A 19,220-nucleotide genomic window follows, 5' to 3' on the forward strand; every position below is an offset into this window, starting at 1 on the left:
TGTCTTTAATAGAGCCTCTTCTGCTCCATTACAGCAATCGAGTCACTGGCATCTATGAGCTGAGCTTGTGTAAGATGTCTGACACCGGAAGCCCAGGTGAGCAGTCTAGATCTTACAACGTCAACAAGAAGAGAAATGTTATAGGACAAGTTACGGGCCCATCTTTGTTCCTCTTCGAACTCCATGCTGATGTTTGTTTTTGTCCTGGGCAGGGATGCAGCGGAGGAGGAGGAAGATCCTGGATACATCGGTGGCCTACGTGCGTGGAGAGGAGAACCTGGATGGCTGGAGGCCCCGAGGAGACAGCCTCATCTTGGAGCACCAATGGGAGCTGGAGAAAATGGAGCAGCTGCATGAGGTGGGTCCTCAAAACCAAGTATGAACCAAGCATGAGTGGACCTCCCACTTAAGAAACTGCACTGCATAATTGTATTACAATGTTTACAATGAATACTGTTGTCTTTTTGGGTGTAATTCTCCCACACTGGACTTTTTGCCTGCTATCGTGGCTTTCTTCTTCCTCTATATAAGCGGTGAAAGTTAAATTTTGCCCTTGTGGTGTTAAATCATTTCAACAAGTAAATGACAAAATAGGACATAGCCCACATTGTCGATGAATTGTTCACGTATTTTTGATCGATCAAATTCTTAACGGCGATCAATCGATTGTTGATGAATCATTAACATCCCTACCAGGTGGAGAAGACCCGCCACCTGCTGCTGCTGCGGGAGAAGCTGGGAGAGACGCCCCCAGTGGGCTCAGCTCCCACCGCCAAGTCCCTGAGCGAGTCCCTGTCGTCCAGCATGAGCTCCGGCACCCTGTCCACCTCCACCTCCATCTCCTCGCAGATCTCCAGCACCACCTTTGAGAGCGCCATCACGCCGAGCGAGAGCAGCGGCTACGACTCGGCCGACATCGAGAGCCTGGTGGATCGCGAGAAGGAGCTGGCAACTAAGGTGAGAGCAAATGATGTCACATGGGATGGGATGAGCTCAGCGGTATGCCTTGTCGCCGCCTCACAGCAATAAAGTCCTGGGTTTGAATCTCAGGCCCCAGTCCTTTCTGTGAGGAGTTTGCATGTTCTCTCCATCTTTCTATGACTTTCTGGTTTCTTGTTCAGGTTTCTTCCTACAGTGCAAAAACATTTCAGGTGAATTGAGAATCTAAGTTCTCCATAGGTGTTTGGCTTGAGAATCATTCAATTTTATATTTATATAGTGCCAAATCATAACAAGAGTTATCTCAAGGCGCTTTACAAATAGAGCAAGTGTGAAGACCAGGGGCCGGTTGCACAAAGCACCCTAAGTTAAGATTTTCCTTAGAGTCCGAGTTAAGGTGTCCATAAAATAGAATCGGCTGCACGAAACACCCTTAAATCTTGTGCTTATGTTTTCCTTAAAATGTTTAACCTTAAGGAGAAGATTTAAGGGTGTTTTGTGCAAACCATTTTATTTTATGGACACAACTCGGACTCTAAGGAACATCTTAACGTAATGTGCTTTGTGCAACCTGCCCCTGGCTCTTGATTTTAGACCCAACATTTGAAACAGTTCTCACAGGCACTGGCGGTTTTATGTAGCAATTGAAACAATTTGGCAAAAAGAGCAGCACTTGGTGCCGACGGCAAAGGAAAAGACACCTTTAACAGGGAAGAAAACCTTGAGCAGATTTGGCTCTTGGTGGCCGTTCAGCTGCCATGAGCGGTTGTGTTGAGAGAGAGAGAGAGAGAGAGAGAGAGAGAGATGCATACAGTAGTAGTGGCAGTAATAACAATGATACCATTAACGACTATAATAAGTAAAAACATCATACATCATAGTAATAGTAATGCACAGTTCCAGCAGTAGTAACGGTATCAACTGTAATAAAAACAGGACTAATGATGATAGTAATGAATGGGATATTCACAGAGATTCATTTGCTCCGGCAAATTTTGATGGTAGTGGTGGCATTTACAGTCATTTAGAAAAGGTAACGGGGAGCTTTCCCTCGTGCACTATGAACTGACTGAACTCTCCTCTGCTCTTTGCTGCAGTGCATGCGCCTCCTGACTCACACCTTCAACAGCGAATACAACCAGGTGTGCAACAGTATCAGCGACTGCAAGGTGAGAAAAGCAAAAAGAAATACTACAAAAATAACTTGTCACAAAGACATTTTTCTTTATTATTTTCTTTTCTTATGCAATGTTTGCCTTGGAAAGAGAAACCAATATATTAACAAATGATGCCTCCCTCTTGTCCTGTTTCCCCCAGCTGTCTGACATCTCACCTATGGGACGCGATCCGTCGGTCACCAGCTTCAGCAGCGCCACCCTCACCCCCTCCTCCACCTGCCCGTCTCTGTCTGACTCCCGTTGCAGCTCCCTAGACCAGAAGTAAAACCTCCATACACCCCTCTCGTTTTTTAAATGTCCATTTAACCTAAACCATTGATGCTTCATTTCCATCATTTTCTATATAAATTGTTGCAAGCAGGGCCCAGATGACTTCCAAATTCAAAACACAGTAAATCTCCAAAAGGTAGAGCTGTTGACAGCTACAGTTTGTCACCATGGTGCTGAGTTGGTGTGCTTTGTTCTTTAGGACCCCAGAAAACAGTTCCCGTGCCTCCAGCCCCTCCTGCTCAGACTATGAGAACTTCCCCATGGTTCCCACTCTGGAGACGTCTTACCTGGCCCGGGCCGGCAAGAATGAGTTCCTCAACCTGGTGCCTGATATTGAAGAGATGAGGCCCGGGTGAGCACCGCCATATTTGGTCTTTTGTTATATGTTTTTTGGAGCTTTTTCTCTTCATACTGTGTGTTGCAGTGTCACTCTTTTTTAAACCGGTTTCAATAAGATGCACACTGCAACGCACGCGCAAACAAAAATAGATGGTCTTGTTTTACAATCCAAGGAGAAATTAGGTTAATTGATTTGACCGACTGAGCCGATTTCAACTACGGTAGAAGCAACACGAATTGATCTGATGCTCCCCTACAAAAACGAGCACTCCCAGAACTGATTGTTATCCACATAAAAAAAAACATCTCTCTCATTCCTTATCAGATCGGTCGTGTCCAAGAAGGGTGTCCTAAGCTTCATGGAGCCACGCTCCAACTCCTGGGTGAAGCACTTTGTGGTGGTGCGCCGGCCCTACGTCTTCATCTACAACAACGACAAGGACCCAGTGGAGCGGGGCGTCCTCAACCTGTCCACAGCACAGGTGGAATACAGTGAAGACCAGCAGGCCATGCTCAAGGTACACTTCGTAGCCGTCACGCTGATTCCTGTACCTTTAGTCGCTTGCAATCGCTGCAAACAGTTGGGATAACTGAGTGTTCATAGACCCTTTTCACAGCAACAGTTTTGAGGCGGTAAAGCAGGGCAAACAGGTGTAACCAATACCATTATTGATGGTTCCATTCCATTTAGGTGTTCCAGGGCCAGGGCCCTCATTAATGTTACTGGTTACACCCATGTTTATCTATTTAGTAAATAACGATTTACGTTGATAAGAACACTGCAAACGGTTCATGAACACACATAGTAGTGCATGCATGATGATCACTCTGAAAACTTTTATATGGGCCTAATAATGAGAGCCACACTGCTTCTATTGCTGCAACACATTGACATTATATACGTACTGTATATATGGACGACGCGTCTCCACTCCCAACCGCTATGCAAAAATGAAGCCAAAATATCTCGTTTCAGCAAGCTGCCATCTTGCTTGTTTGGTGTCATTTATTTGTTATTTGTCATGTATTTGATGTGTACTTTGATTGTTTGGTTTGGCTCATGTCCCATCCGCTAACATTCATACTGCAGCCAGCCACCGGGGGGCGATCGAGATGTTTTGGCTTCACTTTTTTAGGAGCTGACATGACGTCCATATTTTATACAGTCAATGGTGCAACATGGAATGCTTCTTTCTGGCTGACTTTTACTCTCTGAAATGCCCGTTTAGTCGCAGTGTGACAAATATGTGGTGTTTCCTTTCAGACTCCCAACACATTTGCAGTGTGCACAAAACACAGAGGAATCCTCCTGCAGGCCAACAACGACAAGGACATGAATGACTGGCTGTACGCATTTAACCCGCTGCTAGCAGGAACGATAAGGTACACACTCAGTGCTCTCATGCATACTGCACTTTACATGTAGCTACACAACCTACCTTGTCCAAAACCTTGTCCAACATTGAATCATGCTGTACCCACAGATCCAAGTTGGCGAGGAGGCGCAGTGGCTTAATGAAGAACTGAGTTGACCCGCACATAGGAAACCACGGCTTCCATTCTTCTGACAAGCCTTTGAACATACCAAGTGTTAACATTTATTATCCATTGTGATTCTTGGCGGTTTTCTTTCGTATGTAGACCTGTGGCTTAAGTCTCCTTTCAAGCGACTAAAAGTTTCAGTTCCTGAAAAACTTGCCTCCCCTCTCTCCCCGCAACCCTCTGCCAACTTAGCTGTCCCCCCTCTATATTTCTCCCTCTCCCCCACGCTTTTTGTGTTTTTGTTTTTATGGCGACATTTTGGTCTTTTGTCATTCCCTAACCCCCTAACTAGTAGCATGTTGTAATAGTCTACTTGTGTGTGCACGATTCTTCAGAAACCGTTTCTTCTGGCCACTATTCTTCAGTTTACGACTTGTCTGTAAAAAGAAAATTGTCTCTATCAGTGTTATTTGTCTCTCAAGAAGAGTTTTATTTTTGATTCCCTTTTTTTTTTTTTTTCTGTGCCCGCATGACAACTGCAGCAGTCCTCAGGAGAAGACCAGGTTTGCTTACTCACAAAAAGATAATACTTACACAAACAGTGGGAACCCATGAGAGGAAGAAAATACATGAAACTCCAAGTGAAATATCGGTTTACGCTCTGCTACAGAAAGCAAGGCTGGTTCAAGAATTATTGCTGCTAGTGATTTCTTAGGTTTTCATTATGAGACTTTGCATTAGGCCGCTGCCTCTTCCTAAAGTAGAATCTAGCTCCCCTGTCCCGACCCCTTACTTCCTGTCCCGCCCCTTACTTGACCTTTCAAGTCAAAAAGTGAACACAGGAAATCGGTCAAGGTCCCCACTCAGCGCGACATAACGGCAGCATTGGATTTCCACTGTTACCCAGGTGATGGTTCTATTTGCACCCTCCTACCCCCTGTATATACACCAGTTCCAACCCCGATAGTGCCGTCAGTCAGTGATTGCTTGCAATCATGCGTCTGTTTCAACATCAGAAATACATGCTAACTGAAGAGACGAGCAAGAATACATAAAGATTATTTATATCTCAACAGTCAGCAGTGAAAACATGACAACAGCTCTTTTGCCATATGAAACTCGGCTGTATAGTTCAGTTATGGGAGGGGGAGGGATTCTAGCCTGGGTGAACCCAGCCTCCACGTGACCTGCTCTCAGACCTGTTCTCAGTCACTACCTAGTGACTGGGAACAATGAGAGCAGATCACGTGGGGGCTGGGTTTACCTAGGCTAGAGGGATTCAACCAAGTTACAGAAATTTGGTGGGGTGGGGAGAGATGAGGAGGAGGGAGGACAGTACTCTGAGGAGAATATCATTTGTACATATGTGCTACGATCAGTGTGGTAGTTGCCTCTCATTTCAGACATTCCTGTCCAGCTCTCTTAGCACTTTTCTTAACACCAACATGTGAAGGCTCGTCGCTCAGAGAACCTCAACATTTGCTAATACTGTAGGCTATGTTCCATTGTTTGAATCACGGCACGCTGGTGATACTGAAGACAAAACACGGTGAAAGACGAAGGGACAACGCAGGGGTGTTCTAGCCTTGACCCTGGCAGTGATTAGGTGAAGGTGCTAGCACAATGCCTTGAGGACAGACAACTGTACGATATGGTCTGTACCATAGGTCCATTCGCTGTCATGGAACATCTCTGTAGAGTGAAGTTCTTGCTGTTAAACAGACAAAGTGGACTGTTTTTTGTTTGTTTGTTTTGTGTGTGTGTGTGTGGGCTTTTTCTCCCATTGTTCAATCTAAACCTCTTAACTCAGCTAACTTGATTGATTTTAATTTTGTTTTATTTTATTAACATTGTTTGATTATTTTGTATTATTATTATGCGGTTATTCCACGGTGGAGTTTGATATGAAATGTAAAAGAGGGCATTTGTTTCTTGATTTTTAATCTAGCTGTAACGGTGTTTCATCTTATTTTGCACATTAACACATAACTATAGCAAGACGAGGGCAAGATCAGACATATTGAGTACAAGATCATTTCTTAGCATGAGAAGTGCATAAGAGAGCACATATCAAGGCTACACTGGATAATATTTATGTGTGTCTATGAAGGCGTACCGGAAATAATTTAGTATCGAAAGGGACAAAATATGCTCAAAGCTGCTTCTTTTTCTAATACTGTTTATGGAAATAGTTGCTCTGTACATTGTTGTACGATTTAACAGGACACTATTTGGTTCTTAGTAAATCATGAAATGGTGGCGCCTCTGTCTCTAGGGTTGGTAGACGTGTGAGTCATACAGATGGGCATGAAGAAACTCTGGCCAACCAACCAGTAGTGTGCCTGATGTGCTCTTCAAATGAACAGCAAATGTGTGGAGACAGAGGCACTGTAGGTCTAAATTGTTATTTATTATATTATTAGAATGACAAGGATTGGCTACATATTGGCAGTTTTTGCAGATGTGAGAACAGAAAACTTTCTCAGAACAAATGAAAGTGGCAGAAAGGCGCTGCTGCCCTCAGGTCAACCAGCCTGCTGGTCAGAGGAAAAACTCGCAAACTCGTTCAGATTTTTTTCTGAGAAAGTCTTCCTCATGCAGACTAACTGGTCTATTAGGATAATAAGTCTTCAAAAGGATGATAGAGCAACTTCTATGCACTGATCAAAAGCTCAAAGTTTACTGTACCTCGCATTGACCTCACTCTATTGAACTATGGCATGTATGAGAGAACATTGATACGAATACTTGTCAGAGCAAAGATTTTCACTTCAGCGACTCATTTGCAGAGGTATATTATTTTGGATTGTGTATTTATTGTTTGCAATGTATATATTAGTTTGCAGCTCTTTGCACATATTAATAAAAAGGGTCAACTAACTTGTCAAAAATAAAGGTCTGTGCGGTTTAGTTGTTCTACTCAGAATGAACCAAATGATGGTTGTGGCATCCTCTTTCAGACTGAGCTGGGAGAGAATTGAATGTACTATCAGGAAGTTACTGTGTGTTTTGCCATCATTATATAAAAAGGGGGGGAACACAAATCTAGCCTGTTAAATGTAACGGGCTAGATTTGTGTTTAGGTTACATTTAGTCCTTCCTTTTTATTAGAAAGGTGGCTTGAATTTCTGCTTTCTGCTTTTGATTTCAAGAATATTTACTCATTACTCACCCCCCATGCTAGCCATCTGAACTATAACAAAACAAGTGTGGTTACTTTTTTAATTATAATTTTTAATCAGGGAATATAACACAAAGTAGCTAGTGGTATGAGACATCTAAAATGACAGTATTGTTTGTGCTGGTGTCTTTTCTTCACCTCAACACTTTCCCATACTGCCTTTCAAACAAAACTATTCGTGATATTTTGCATCTTCCCCTCTGACAATTAATATCTGTTAATTGCATTTCCCTTTGGATTTGTTCACCCAAAAAAAATGACAAACCAAGACATTAACACTGTACATTATTTGTCAGATTGGTTTCATTTTCATACTTATTTTGTAAATATCTGTGTTGTATGGGGCTTGAATTAAAATGTAAATATGTTTCCTGTATTTGTAATAATTATAATCCATTCGCTGTATAGCATAGACGTGTCATGCAGATATCCTAATTCTGTGTATGGTAATCTTGCACCATTGAACTGTTTAGTGAATGAGGCAACAATAAAAGTACAACCTGTGCATTAGCAGAACAAATGTCCCTGTTTGTCTTCTCCTTCATGCACAACTTCACACTCCTCTCAGCCTACAGTTTTGCACCATTAAACCCTGCTGATTCTGTTTTCTTATTTCGCGGAATTATACATTAATATGATATTAATGGGTATGATTTCAAATGTATTGACACCCATCAGAGTAAAGATTTGGGGGTTCTGTTCTGTCCATCACCATGTCACGACGTCACAGATTTTGACTGGATGTACGTTTGAACAGCTAATCTGGTGGGAGGTAGTCTCCCGTTAATGAACTTCTCATGGATTTGAGGTGCGCTCAATGAAGAGTCCATTCTGGATTGCTTCAGAAGTCAATATTCTTGCCTGAGTTGCACCGGTCCTACTTCTAGCCTCTGCAAGGAATGAGTTATGACACCACTGATGATGTCACAATGTCTATGTCATCATCTTCTAATGGCTTTCCGGCAGACTGGATGCCTTGCGGCACATTGCTGCCTCAGTTGGATGGTCTCACTCTAGACCTGGTTCTTCTTCTTCTTTCCAGTGTTTCTCACACCTCACTCTTGGCTGTTGCACCTTGTCTCATGTTCCTCCGCTCCTCATCCCTCATGAGCAACGTCCCTTCACCTTCATGAAGGGGTCCTCCGTTAATAGAGATTTCAGCCCAGGGCCGGAAGTCATCCTCACTCCCTCTCCTAATATCCCACCATCAATGATGTCATCAGTGATGTCACTCGAGCAATTGTGATGGCATCACCCTTTTTTGGTGATGTATGGGTTGAGCCCTCTCTGATTCGCTAAATGCACAGTCTGTGGGAGTGGTTGCCTGTCAGCTCAAGGTCACTGATCAGCCTCATCTGATGATGTGTAGTAGGCTTACTAGGCTAGTAGGCTATAATACCTGTGTTGCTTTTCTGTTCTTCATTTTACCTGATGATGGTCTTGTGACTTTATAATAAATTATATTAATAAAATGATATACTATAATAAAGTTTATTGCAAGTAGACAGTGTGGGAATAATCCTCTTTTCTCTGGCACATGTGCTGCCACTAAAATATCAGCCTACATAATGCAGAAACATTTTACAGTGATCTATTTGAGATTTATTTCCAGTAGGTATGTGGGAGCAAAAAGAAAAAAATACACTTAAAGGACGACAACTCTCAAAACCATTAAATGATTAGCTAATATGCAAATAATACCGATTTTGGCACGGTACCCACTTCCTTGTGGGCGTGCATCTAGGTATTGTGAATGGCGAAGGGGTGCAGCCAATAGAAGAACGGATATCTCTGCTCAGCTTATCTGGACCAATGACAACTATTGAGCAACATCGCATTAGCTTTTGGACGGAATCTGATTGGTTGATATTTCGACAGGGGCGTAGGTGCTTGCGTCAAGTTGGAGAACGAGGAAGTAAAACGAGGAAATCTGAAGAATAAAAGTGGATTGGTGTGTGGCTGTCGACTGTCATTTGAAGACGGACACTACCCGCTGAACACCATGGCTGAGTAAGTTCCCAAACGCATTTTCATTAGACTTACACTTACGCCCAAGTAGAAGGGTTGTGTCTGGCATTACTAACGCTAGTCATTTCTTCCTCATTTGCTGAGAGTGAGACTGATTCATCAGTCATTTTAAACTGAGTTAGCGTTAGCTAACGTTAGCTCGTTCGCTAACCAGGCATTGCAGTCTGTCAGTAGCAGCATGTTTTTGACATGACAGTTCACATGAAAATGTAACCGGATCAGCAGTTTGTTTTCCAGCCAGAACCTTGGGAAATGCCAGCGACTTTTGAAACTTTTTGTGGCTTTCAAGTTTGTGAATTAATTTCCTAGTAGTGAAACTGCATTCATCTTTTGCGTTCAGATAACATATTTTGCAAAAAGTCAGAAGTACAGTACTAGTCAAACGTTTGGATACACTATGGGAAGGTGTGTTCAAACTTTTTAAATTGACTGGTACCGTATGTTTGTCAAGTGTTTGTGGGTTTTTATTTAGACTAGTCTAAACTGTCATTTCTGCTGCTCAGTGAGACCAGATGCCCCAGCAGAGCCCATTATAAATGTAATTATATGTTTCCTTCCACAGAGCAGACATTGCATTGATTGGTTTGGCTGTCATGGGCCAGAACATTATCCTGAACATGAATGACCATGGCTTTGTGGTAAGATAACGAGTTCATCTATATTTGCTTCCATACATTCTGCAGGTATTGGATTTGTTTTGCGTTGTCAAACAGTCCAAAACGTGTTCCAGTGTCCTCCTCTTCACTTGTCCTCACTGTATCCCTCTGACAGGTCTGTGCTTACAACCGGACCGTGTCCAAGGTGCACGACTTCCTCAAGAACGAAGCCAAGGGATCCAAGGTGATCGGCGCCGAGTCTCTTGAGGACATGGTGTCCAAGCTGAAGAAGCCCAGGAGGATTGTGATGCTGGTCAAGGCCGGTCAGGCCGTGGATGACTTCATCGACAAGCTGGTCAGCGGCCAAAGTTGTTACTGATGAACTGAACTGTGTTCAAATCATCTGTAGTTAGCTGAGGAAAATAGTGGTTTTAATATTGTTGCACTTGTTTTTTGTGTGTGGTGCCATGATGTTGATTGGCTTTTCCTTCATTTTGTTCTTTGTCAGGTTCCTCTTCTGGAGGCTGGGGATATCATCATTGACGGTGGCAACTCTGAGTACAAAGACACAACAGTAAGTTGATGAGTGCTGCTTTCAAAAAAATAGTCTTTATTTCATACCAAGGATATTAAGTGCGTGTACGTGTGTGTGTGTGTGTGTGTGTAGCGGCGGTGCAGGAGTCTGAAGGAGAAGGGGCTGCTGTTTGTGGGCAGTGGAGTCAGTGGTGGAGAGGAGGGAGCACGTTATGGCCCCTCTCTGATGCCAGGGGGACATAAAGAGGCATGGTGAGCCACACAGCTCTGTGCTACACATCAGTTCTGTGCTACACATCACATTTCCTCAAATTGTCAATTGAATGTGGGACATGAGGCACACTAAAAATGAACACTAGTTCTAATGACACATTTGGACCTATGTGAGACTTTGAGCAAACCACTTCAAAACATTGGACATCTTAAAACACTGTATATCTCAAAGTGTTACCGTTTGATCTTTCATTGTATGTCACATCACACTGAACACTTGTTTCTCTCCTAGGCCACACATAAAGGAGATCTTCCAGAGCATTTCTGCCAAGGTTGGAACAGAACCATGTTGTGACTGGGTGAGCGGAGTGTTTTATTGGCCATGTGTAACGCCTAACATGTTGATTAGTAAAGGTGAATGTCAAATCACCTTTCAAAAATACTCATCGGTCTGCTTCCTTCCTTTGGCAGGTCGGAGACGAGGGAGCGGGTCACTTTGTGAAGATGGTCCATAACGGCATTGAATATGGAGACATGCAGCTGATCTGTGAAGCCTATCACCTGATGAAGGATGTTTTGGGTATGGATCATGACGAGATGGCCCAGGTAAGCCAGTCATACCATCATGATGTATCTCTTCACTTCAACATTTTCCATGTCATGTCACTTCTGCATGGGTATGATGAAACAACCTGGCTGACCGCATTTCCTCACACGGTCGTTTAACCACGCAGACTTTCACCAGCTGGAACAAGACCGAGTTGGACTCGTTCCTGATTGAGATCACCGCCGACATTCTGAAATTCATGGACTCTGATGGCACACATCTGCTGCCCAAGATCCGCGACAGCGCCGGCCAGAAGGGTACCGGGAAGTGGACTGCCATTTCTGCCCTGGAGTACGGCACACCTGTCACTTTGATCGGTAAGAGGAAGTGAGGAGATTTTATACAAGGAAGTATCTGGTTTCTTTCTTCTTCTCTCGCTGGTGACATTGCAAAATGCTTTACTTCACAGCTGTAAGGGTTTCAACATGGCATCAGCAAACTAATGACAGTGCAGCAGGGCAGAGTTGTGGGGAGAATGTGATCAATGTCTGGCTGCTCCTAAGACGATTGAAAGCTTTTCTAGTCTCCTGCTCATCTTAAGTGACATAAGGGGGATTTGTGATACTCTGCGGCTTTGGTGTTTGCTGTGACTGTATGACAGGTTCATAAATGACCACGGGCAAGCTGGAGGTCAGGCATTGAGATTAATCCAGGACAAAGCTGTCTTCATCTCAACAGTCAACCCAGACACCTGTTAGACTGCATCATAGTCCCCCTGGTTGACAGTTATATTATATTTACTATAAAAGTCCAATAGTGTAGCTAGGTTATTTGCAGCAGAAATGCTATGACCATCTTGCCCTCACACTTCTTCACGCTGAATTCCTGCCAAAGATGTTGAGATTGTAACATTTGATATTTCCTTGCTGTGCTCCTGTCCTGTCTGTGACGTGAGGGATGAGGGATGGGGATCCACTGTGACAGAGAGAGGTAGACGCTAGGGATGCAGGGGTTAACCGGTTTGACTATTAACCGCGATTTAAAACGTCACGGTTATATAACCGCAGAGGCTCCGCTACACCGAGTGTTTTGTTTCACAACAGTCCGTCAGTTTAAACTCCCATGCGGCGCAGACGGCGCTGGAAGGAGAGGAACCTGTCTCTCTCGCTTCGTTTCCGCACGGACTATTTAGCGGAGGCACCAAACACAGGCAGCTGCCATGTCTCCCAGTAGTAGCCAGTCTGTAGCCTAGCCATGGATGCCCAACATAAATGTTGCAATACATGTCCCGCAAGGTTTCTGAGATTAGGGGAAAGTCTGAGCTGGTGTTACGTTAAACCAAACGTGGGGAAGAGGCAGCGGATTTGTTTAGCGTTAACATACAGTCATTGACGTTAACGTTAGCTGTTGTGGCTAATGTTAGCTAGCTGGCCATAGCCTAGCGTACATAGTTCCTCAAGCTCGTTGTGACCAAACATCCCCGCATTTAAAGCACTTCATGCTCCCAGCGCTGGCCTAAACCATAGAGAACCGCATGCTTTACACGAAAAGAAACATCAAGGGTTTGTGTCAACTCCAAAAGCAACCCGCTAACGTTACATGTAGGCCTAATAACGTGAAGCTAACGTAGCTAGCTGCTTGGCAGTCATGATCTGACTGAGACAAGGAAAACAAATGCGCACATTTACATAACAAACACCAGTCAACACCACAGAGTGTCCTTTCTTTAATCCAGAGGGAGCATTTTCCAGTAAAAAGTGAAACGACACATGATGGATTATAGTGAGGCTTTCCATGCCTGCCCCATCATCACTTCAATAGAACTGACCCCAATGCAAAATTCATTCAGACGGCACATTTAGTTGCCAGTAACATGCCAATAAGAGTCTAAGTTACTATGCCTTTTGTGTTTTTTTCTGCAGACTAAGCAGCTATAGGCTTTCGCTTCTATAAAATAATAATAAAATATTTTTTGTATTATATATATATATATATTATATCAGAAATGTTGTTTGTTTTATGTTCACAATAGTGATGTCAGTTAGATTTGATTAGGTCAGAGCCATGGAATATTAAATCATCCATCTTTGCTCACTACATCTGCCCTTTCTTCTTTTTTTAATCCCAGGTGTGCATAAAATACAGGTTAAGAACTTATTTTTTTAAATACAAAAATGTGAAAAAAGTAACAATAGTATGTTTAACGTATCGGTTATTGGCCAGGAGAATATTTATCGGTTAGCGTAGGCCTATACTATCGGCTGTAAAAATCCATATCGTGCATTAGTATTCCGGAAGGCAGCAACTGTTAAGATTGTGGGGGAAATACAATAAAACCTCTATTTAGAGAATGCTCATGTGATTTTTATACGTCCATAACAATAATCGTGAAACCGTGATAATCGTGGTTTTTTCTCAGACTATAATCGTGGATCAAAAAAAATAATCGTTGCATCCCTAGTAGACGCAGAACAAAAGGCTGTTGTGTGAGAGCGGAACCAGGGTGTGTGTGTGTGGAGCAGACAGACAGGCTGCTACATTATCAGGGTGGATTTCTACTCCCAATGGGGTTGCTGACATTCCACACCAGGACAGTTCATGGGACACATGTTTTGTTTTCTCCCCTCCCTCCCTCATTGCATCACCTGTATCAGTGTTACAGTAGCAAGTCATACTTGCCCAACTGTTGTTTTAGCAAGTAAATGATCTTGTTTTAATGTGGCCGCCCTGCTTCTCCTGATGTGGTGAATGAAGGCCAGCCTGGCTAAACCCACTGTGCTATATCAGTCATGAAGAAACGTTACACTACAGGCATAGCCTGTGATGTCACGTTGAAGGCTGGCTTTACCCAGGCTAGTGAAGGCCAGCCTGGCCTGGCTTGTAACAACACGAGGGTTCATACTGCTGAGTCATGTCGAGGCTTTGTCCTCTGGTAACTGTGGCACAGCGGTGAGCTCAGCTGGCTACCATTCCACTACATACACACGACACATTGTACTAAATGGGCATGGCATTCGATAGCTTACCTATTACATGATAACCTCTGCTCGGTTATTTCTTCAGATAGCTTTCAATTCACCTTAAATTACTGTTTGCTCAGACTCTGCTCACAGCTGATGCACAGTTCAAAGAGCTAACCTTGTCGCCCCACTTCCTTTCCCCTCCTCCTCCTCCTCTCCCTCTCTCTCTCTCTCTCCCTCCCTCTCTCTCTCTCTGTGTTTCAGGGGAGGCTGTGTTTGCCAGATGCCTGTCCTCTCTGAAGGATGAGAGGGTGGAGGCCAGCAAAAGCCTCTCAGGCCCCAAGGGGGTCAAGTTCTCCGGTGACAAGGCGGCCTTCCTAGAAGACATCAGAAAGGTACTGTAGGACACACATCACTGTACTGTACTGTAGGACACACATCACTGTACTGTACTGTAGGACACACATCACTGTACTGTAGGACACACATCACTGTACTGTAGGACACACATCACTGTACTGTACTGTAGGACACACATCACTGTACTGTAGGACATGCATCACTGTACTGTAGGACACGCATCACTGTACTGTAGGACACACATCACTGTACTGTAGGACACACATCACTGTACTGTAGGACACACATCACTGTACTGTAGGACACATCACTGTACTGTAGGACACACATCACTGTACTGTAGGACACACATCACTGTACTGTAGGACATGCATCACTGTACTGTAGGACACACATCACTGTACTGTAGGACACACATCACTGTACTGTAGGACATGCATCACTGTACTGTAGGACACACATCACTGTACTGTAGGACACACATCACTATACTGTAGGACACACATCACTGTACTGTAGGACACACATCACTGGATATGTGGGACATTGTCGAAGCACAGAACTAGCTTGGCGAGGTCCACACAATGTGCGTTTTTAATTTGATGAGATCAATATTTGAATTGTTATCTTATGATATCTGAATGATTTGTGTGTTTTCTCCAGGGCCTCTATGCCTCCAAGATCATCTCCTACACCCAGGGCTTCATGCTCCTCCGACAGGCAGCCACGGACTTCGGCTGGTCCCTCAACTACGGTGGCATCGCCTTGATGTGGAGAGGAGGCTGCATCATCCGAAGGTACTGTGAACCTCCCGTTTCCTCATATCGGAGCAGCTGCCGCCGTGTGCAACCCTTCTGTCAACAGAGATGATCTGTCACATCGATGTTGCAAACTCTGGTCATTCATCTTTGAGAAGGCTTGATGAGTGGGAAACAGTCCTGCTGTCATTTCTATTTTACACTTATGCTTTTATCTACAGCAACTTGTAACAAGTGCAACAGTAGAATAAGCTTAAATTCCTAGATCGATCGATCAATCGATTGATTTAAGTGTCATGCACTCCACGTGCACAACCCACATGGGTTACAAGACGCGCATCAAATACAACAATACAACATAGCTACAATGGCCAACAATATTGCAAGTGCCAGGGGTCCAGGTCGTAATGTCCTGACAATATTTGTGACCACAGCATGACCCTATAAGAGACAACTTATTGAAAAAAGCAGTAAGAGTTCATATTATTATTACCTCTTTCATTAGATGAGTCTCTAAGAAAGATCCAGTGTCGCATGAAGGAAGTATTTGCTCTATTCTTGGCACAACCCTATGTCGTAATTCTGGAATAAGAAACCTGTCAAATCAGAGCGAGAGAAGAATGGGGAAATTCTGAATGTATATATGTGCAACCTGGTGATCCTGATATTGCATAAACCTAAAACAAATAACACTCCATTATACTTGCTACAGGGTGCCGCCAATGTATAGCATATATTTATATAGGCATTTCAAAGGGCAGTATGCTTGTTTGAATGGAAGCTTGGTTACAGTCTGCAGGGTTAAACTGAGATTTTCTTTTTATGGCACATTATGTCATCTAAAGGTAGGGTAAATTATTTTTACTTTGTGTTATTGTTGACTAATATTTTGCTGTCCCCTCCCCACAGTGTCTTCCTGGGGGATATCAAGGAAGCGTTTGACAGAAACACCGACCTGCAGAGTTTGCTGCTGGACAGCTTCTTCAGTGAGGCTATAGAGAAATGCCAGGTAGGAGGAAGTGCTGCAAGGACAAACTGCAATAGTCACATTTACAAAGACACACAAAGGCAGTTTCCTCTTTTTAGAAAGGATTGAAGTTGAGCCACAGTACCACTAAATGACTTAATAGCTGCCTAATAGCCGTTTTAGTTCTCAATCAAGTCGAGTGACATTCTTTTAGGTTGTATAGAGAGCCAAAGTGGAACGTAACTTCCTGCTTCAGCACTGTACCAGAGATTTTCATCCGCTATTTATTTTCCCATAGACATTTTGTAAAATGTTTATAAAAATAGTTTTACTTGTTCAAACCAAACCGTACAGATTAGAAACAGGAGAGATCGCATAACATTTCACTCGGACCAAAACGTAAAAAAATAGAGGTTTAAAGAAAATATTTTTTCAATGTTTTTAGTTTTGGTCTGAGTGAAATGTTCTATGGTCTCTTCCGATTCTAAATATACCTGAACCATTTGGTTTGATCAAGTACAACTATTTTTATAAGCATTTTACGAAATGTCTATGGGAAAATAAATTGTGGAAGAAAATCTCTGGTACAGTGCTGAAGCAGGAAGTGACGTTCACTTTGCCTCTCTATTGATTAGGAAAGGTCACACTGAATGCTGAAACATGCTTCAACCTAGCCTCGAGTTTAGGATGGCGTGGCGGCAGTTAGACCTACATACTCAAACGTCAGCTTGACGAGGGGGTCCCCAGCAACGTTAGTAAATTGTGTGATTTCAATGACTAGAAGTTAGCCCAAGGAGAGAATGTAGTGCATATACTTGGCCATAGTTTTCACTCTCTTCTGTTATCTCCTCATCTGCATTATACTTGCGCTGTTCACGTCAGTTGTGTCGAGTCACACTTTTGGGGAGCTGCCATGTGGTGTCATGCGTCTGACCGTGGGTTTACTCTCTCGCTGTAGGAGTCGTGGCGCACGGCAGTCAGCACTGGAGTCCAACATGGCATCCCCATGCCCTGTTTCACCACAGCCCTGGCCTTCTATGATGGATACAGGCACGACATGCTGCCAGCCAACCTGCTCCAGGTGAGACACACTCACACACACAGACACAACATGCTGCCAGCCAACCTGCTCCAGGTGAGACACACTCACACACACAGACACAACATGCTGCCAGCCAACCTGCTCCAGGTGAGACACACTCACACAGTGGAAGGCCGGCCGACCCCACGAAACATATGGCAAAGAGTGGATGAGATGAAAAGAAAATCACGTGTCGTATGGGGTCGTTATGTGTCATGTCATCTCAAAGTAGGAGATGTTTAATGTTATGAATCATTGTATCAGCAGAAAGCGTCTTCTGAAAATCGAGATTTTTAAAAATCGCGTCATCGAGTCATAAAAGTGGTCCTCGTTTGTGAAGATCTTGCTGAACATTAAGTTCACTCCGTTTCATAAACTTTTGTTAACCACAGATGGACCTTATTTTCCAAGCATTTACCGATACAAAAATACCATTGAATTTGAGACGAGGGAACCGGAAGTGCTAACCTCCGGATCTTAAGGACTCATTCCTGCTAACCTGGGTAAACCCAGCCTTCAACGTGACGTCACAGGCTATGCCTGTAGCGTACGTTTCGTGACTGATAGCACATAGAGGTCACGAGGAGGCTGGGTTTACCCAGGCTACATTCCTGCCGTACTCTTTGTCACTTGAAAGATACCTTAAAAACATTTTATGATAATGATATTCAGTAATGAAAACATTTAATACTACATCTAAGATCATGTGTGATTGTGTGTGAGTGTGTGTGTTGGGGGGGGGGGGTGACGACATGGAATTGAACCGAAATTAATTGAATTAAGTCCAATTCTTTGTCCTGTAGATTATTTTTTTTACTTCCAATTCCTCAATTTAAATTGGAATTGACGAGTGAATTAATGAATTGACCTAACCCTGTGTTTTTGTTGTTTCTGCTTCCGCAGGCCCAGAGAGATTACTTTGGCGCCCACACATATGAACTGCTGTCAAACCCCGGAAAGTTCGTCCACACCAACTGGACGGGCAAAGGCGGAAACGTGTCCTCCTCCTCCTATAATGCCTAAAGGACACATCGCACACAAAGATGGCCGACCAAGGACGAGGGGAAGTTACAAAGAAGATTATGTTACACATTCCTTCTCCAACAGCAATCCTCAATATTTAAGACCAACCACCTTAATCAAACCTCTGCCCTACTGAAATATTCTAAAAGTGTTGTTGCAGTTTTATTTATCATGAAGTGGAATCATAGTATAGTTGTGTTGTAAACTCTGCCCCCTCCTGTTTTGTGTGGGAACTTTGATCACAGTCGCCACACAACAGGGGGAGAAACAAGTGTTTACTCCAGCTATCAGCTAATGTTCACCTGTCATGTCAGCCCCAGCCCAGGGTTCACGGTGTTAACACTGGATTAAGGTGAACCATTGCACTGTAATGTATTAGGCTAAATAAAGATTTAAATCCCTTTATAATAAGCTTGTGTGGTCGTTACTCACTCTCCAGCCAGGCACTGTAAACTGTGTGTGTGTGTGTGTGTGGGGGGGGGGGGGTTAAAAATGGCATTGAGTGTCATATGTTTCCTTATATATAAACGGTATATAAGAGGCCTGTCTACTAACCTCATTCAGTGTTTGCCAATAAATGCTCACTGTATTATCTACAATGCATATTAATACATGATTAAAATAGTTCAATTGAATTGTCCCATAATGCAGGGGTTCCCAAACTTTTTGGGGCCAGGAACCCCTTGCAGGGGAGAACATTTTCCAGGGACCTGCTCATAATCACAACTAACAATGCACACATTTGTACTTGTATTTGTATTCTA

General features: G+C 43.4%; 2 protein-coding genes across 2 annotated transcripts in view; both read left to right on the top strand.

Moving 5' to 3' along the window:
- kif1b (kinesin family member 1B) overlaps nt 1-4,318 on the top strand; it is an 87,569-nt gene extending 83,251 nt beyond the window's left edge. Inside the window, exons 41-49 of the mRNA XM_083642423.1 lie at nt 35-96; nt 213-358; nt 697-957; nt 2,037-2,108; nt 2,257-2,378; nt 2,587-2,739; nt 3,052-3,244; nt 3,991-4,109; nt 4,211-4,318. Of these exons, the coding sequence (XP_083498549.1) occupies nt 35-96; nt 213-358; nt 697-957; nt 2,037-2,108; nt 2,257-2,378; nt 2,587-2,739; nt 3,052-3,244; nt 3,991-4,109; nt 4,211-4,253 (1,171 nt within the window). The 3' untranslated portion in view covers nt 4,254-4,318. The remainder of the gene's footprint in view (nt 1-34; nt 97-212; nt 359-696; nt 958-2,036; nt 2,109-2,256; nt 2,379-2,586; nt 2,740-3,051; nt 3,245-3,990; nt 4,110-4,210) is intronic.
- Nucleotides 4,319-9,327: 5,009 nt separating this feature from the next.
- pgd (phosphogluconate dehydrogenase) lies at nt 9,328-18,858 on the top strand. Its single transcript, XM_083641565.1, has 13 exons — nt 9,328-9,399; nt 9,980-10,055; nt 10,189-10,368; nt 10,522-10,587; nt 10,681-10,799; nt 11,053-11,119; nt 11,232-11,366; nt 11,495-11,684; nt 14,532-14,662; nt 15,291-15,424; nt 16,295-16,394; nt 17,311-17,433; nt 18,337-18,858. Exons 1-13 carry the CDS (start codon nt 9,392-9,394, stop codon nt 18,454-18,456), a joined length of 1,449 nt encoding a protein of 482 aa, XP_083497691.1. The 5' UTR covers nt 9,328-9,391; the 3' UTR covers nt 18,457-18,858.
- Nucleotides 18,859-19,220: the final 362 nt, after the last annotated feature.

The sequence above is a fragment of the Poromitra crassiceps genome (assembly GCF_964638095.1).
Source record: "Poromitra crassiceps genome assembly, chromosome: 8".
NCBI lineage: Eukaryota > Metazoa > Chordata > Actinopteri > Beryciformes > Melamphaidae > Poromitra > Poromitra crassiceps.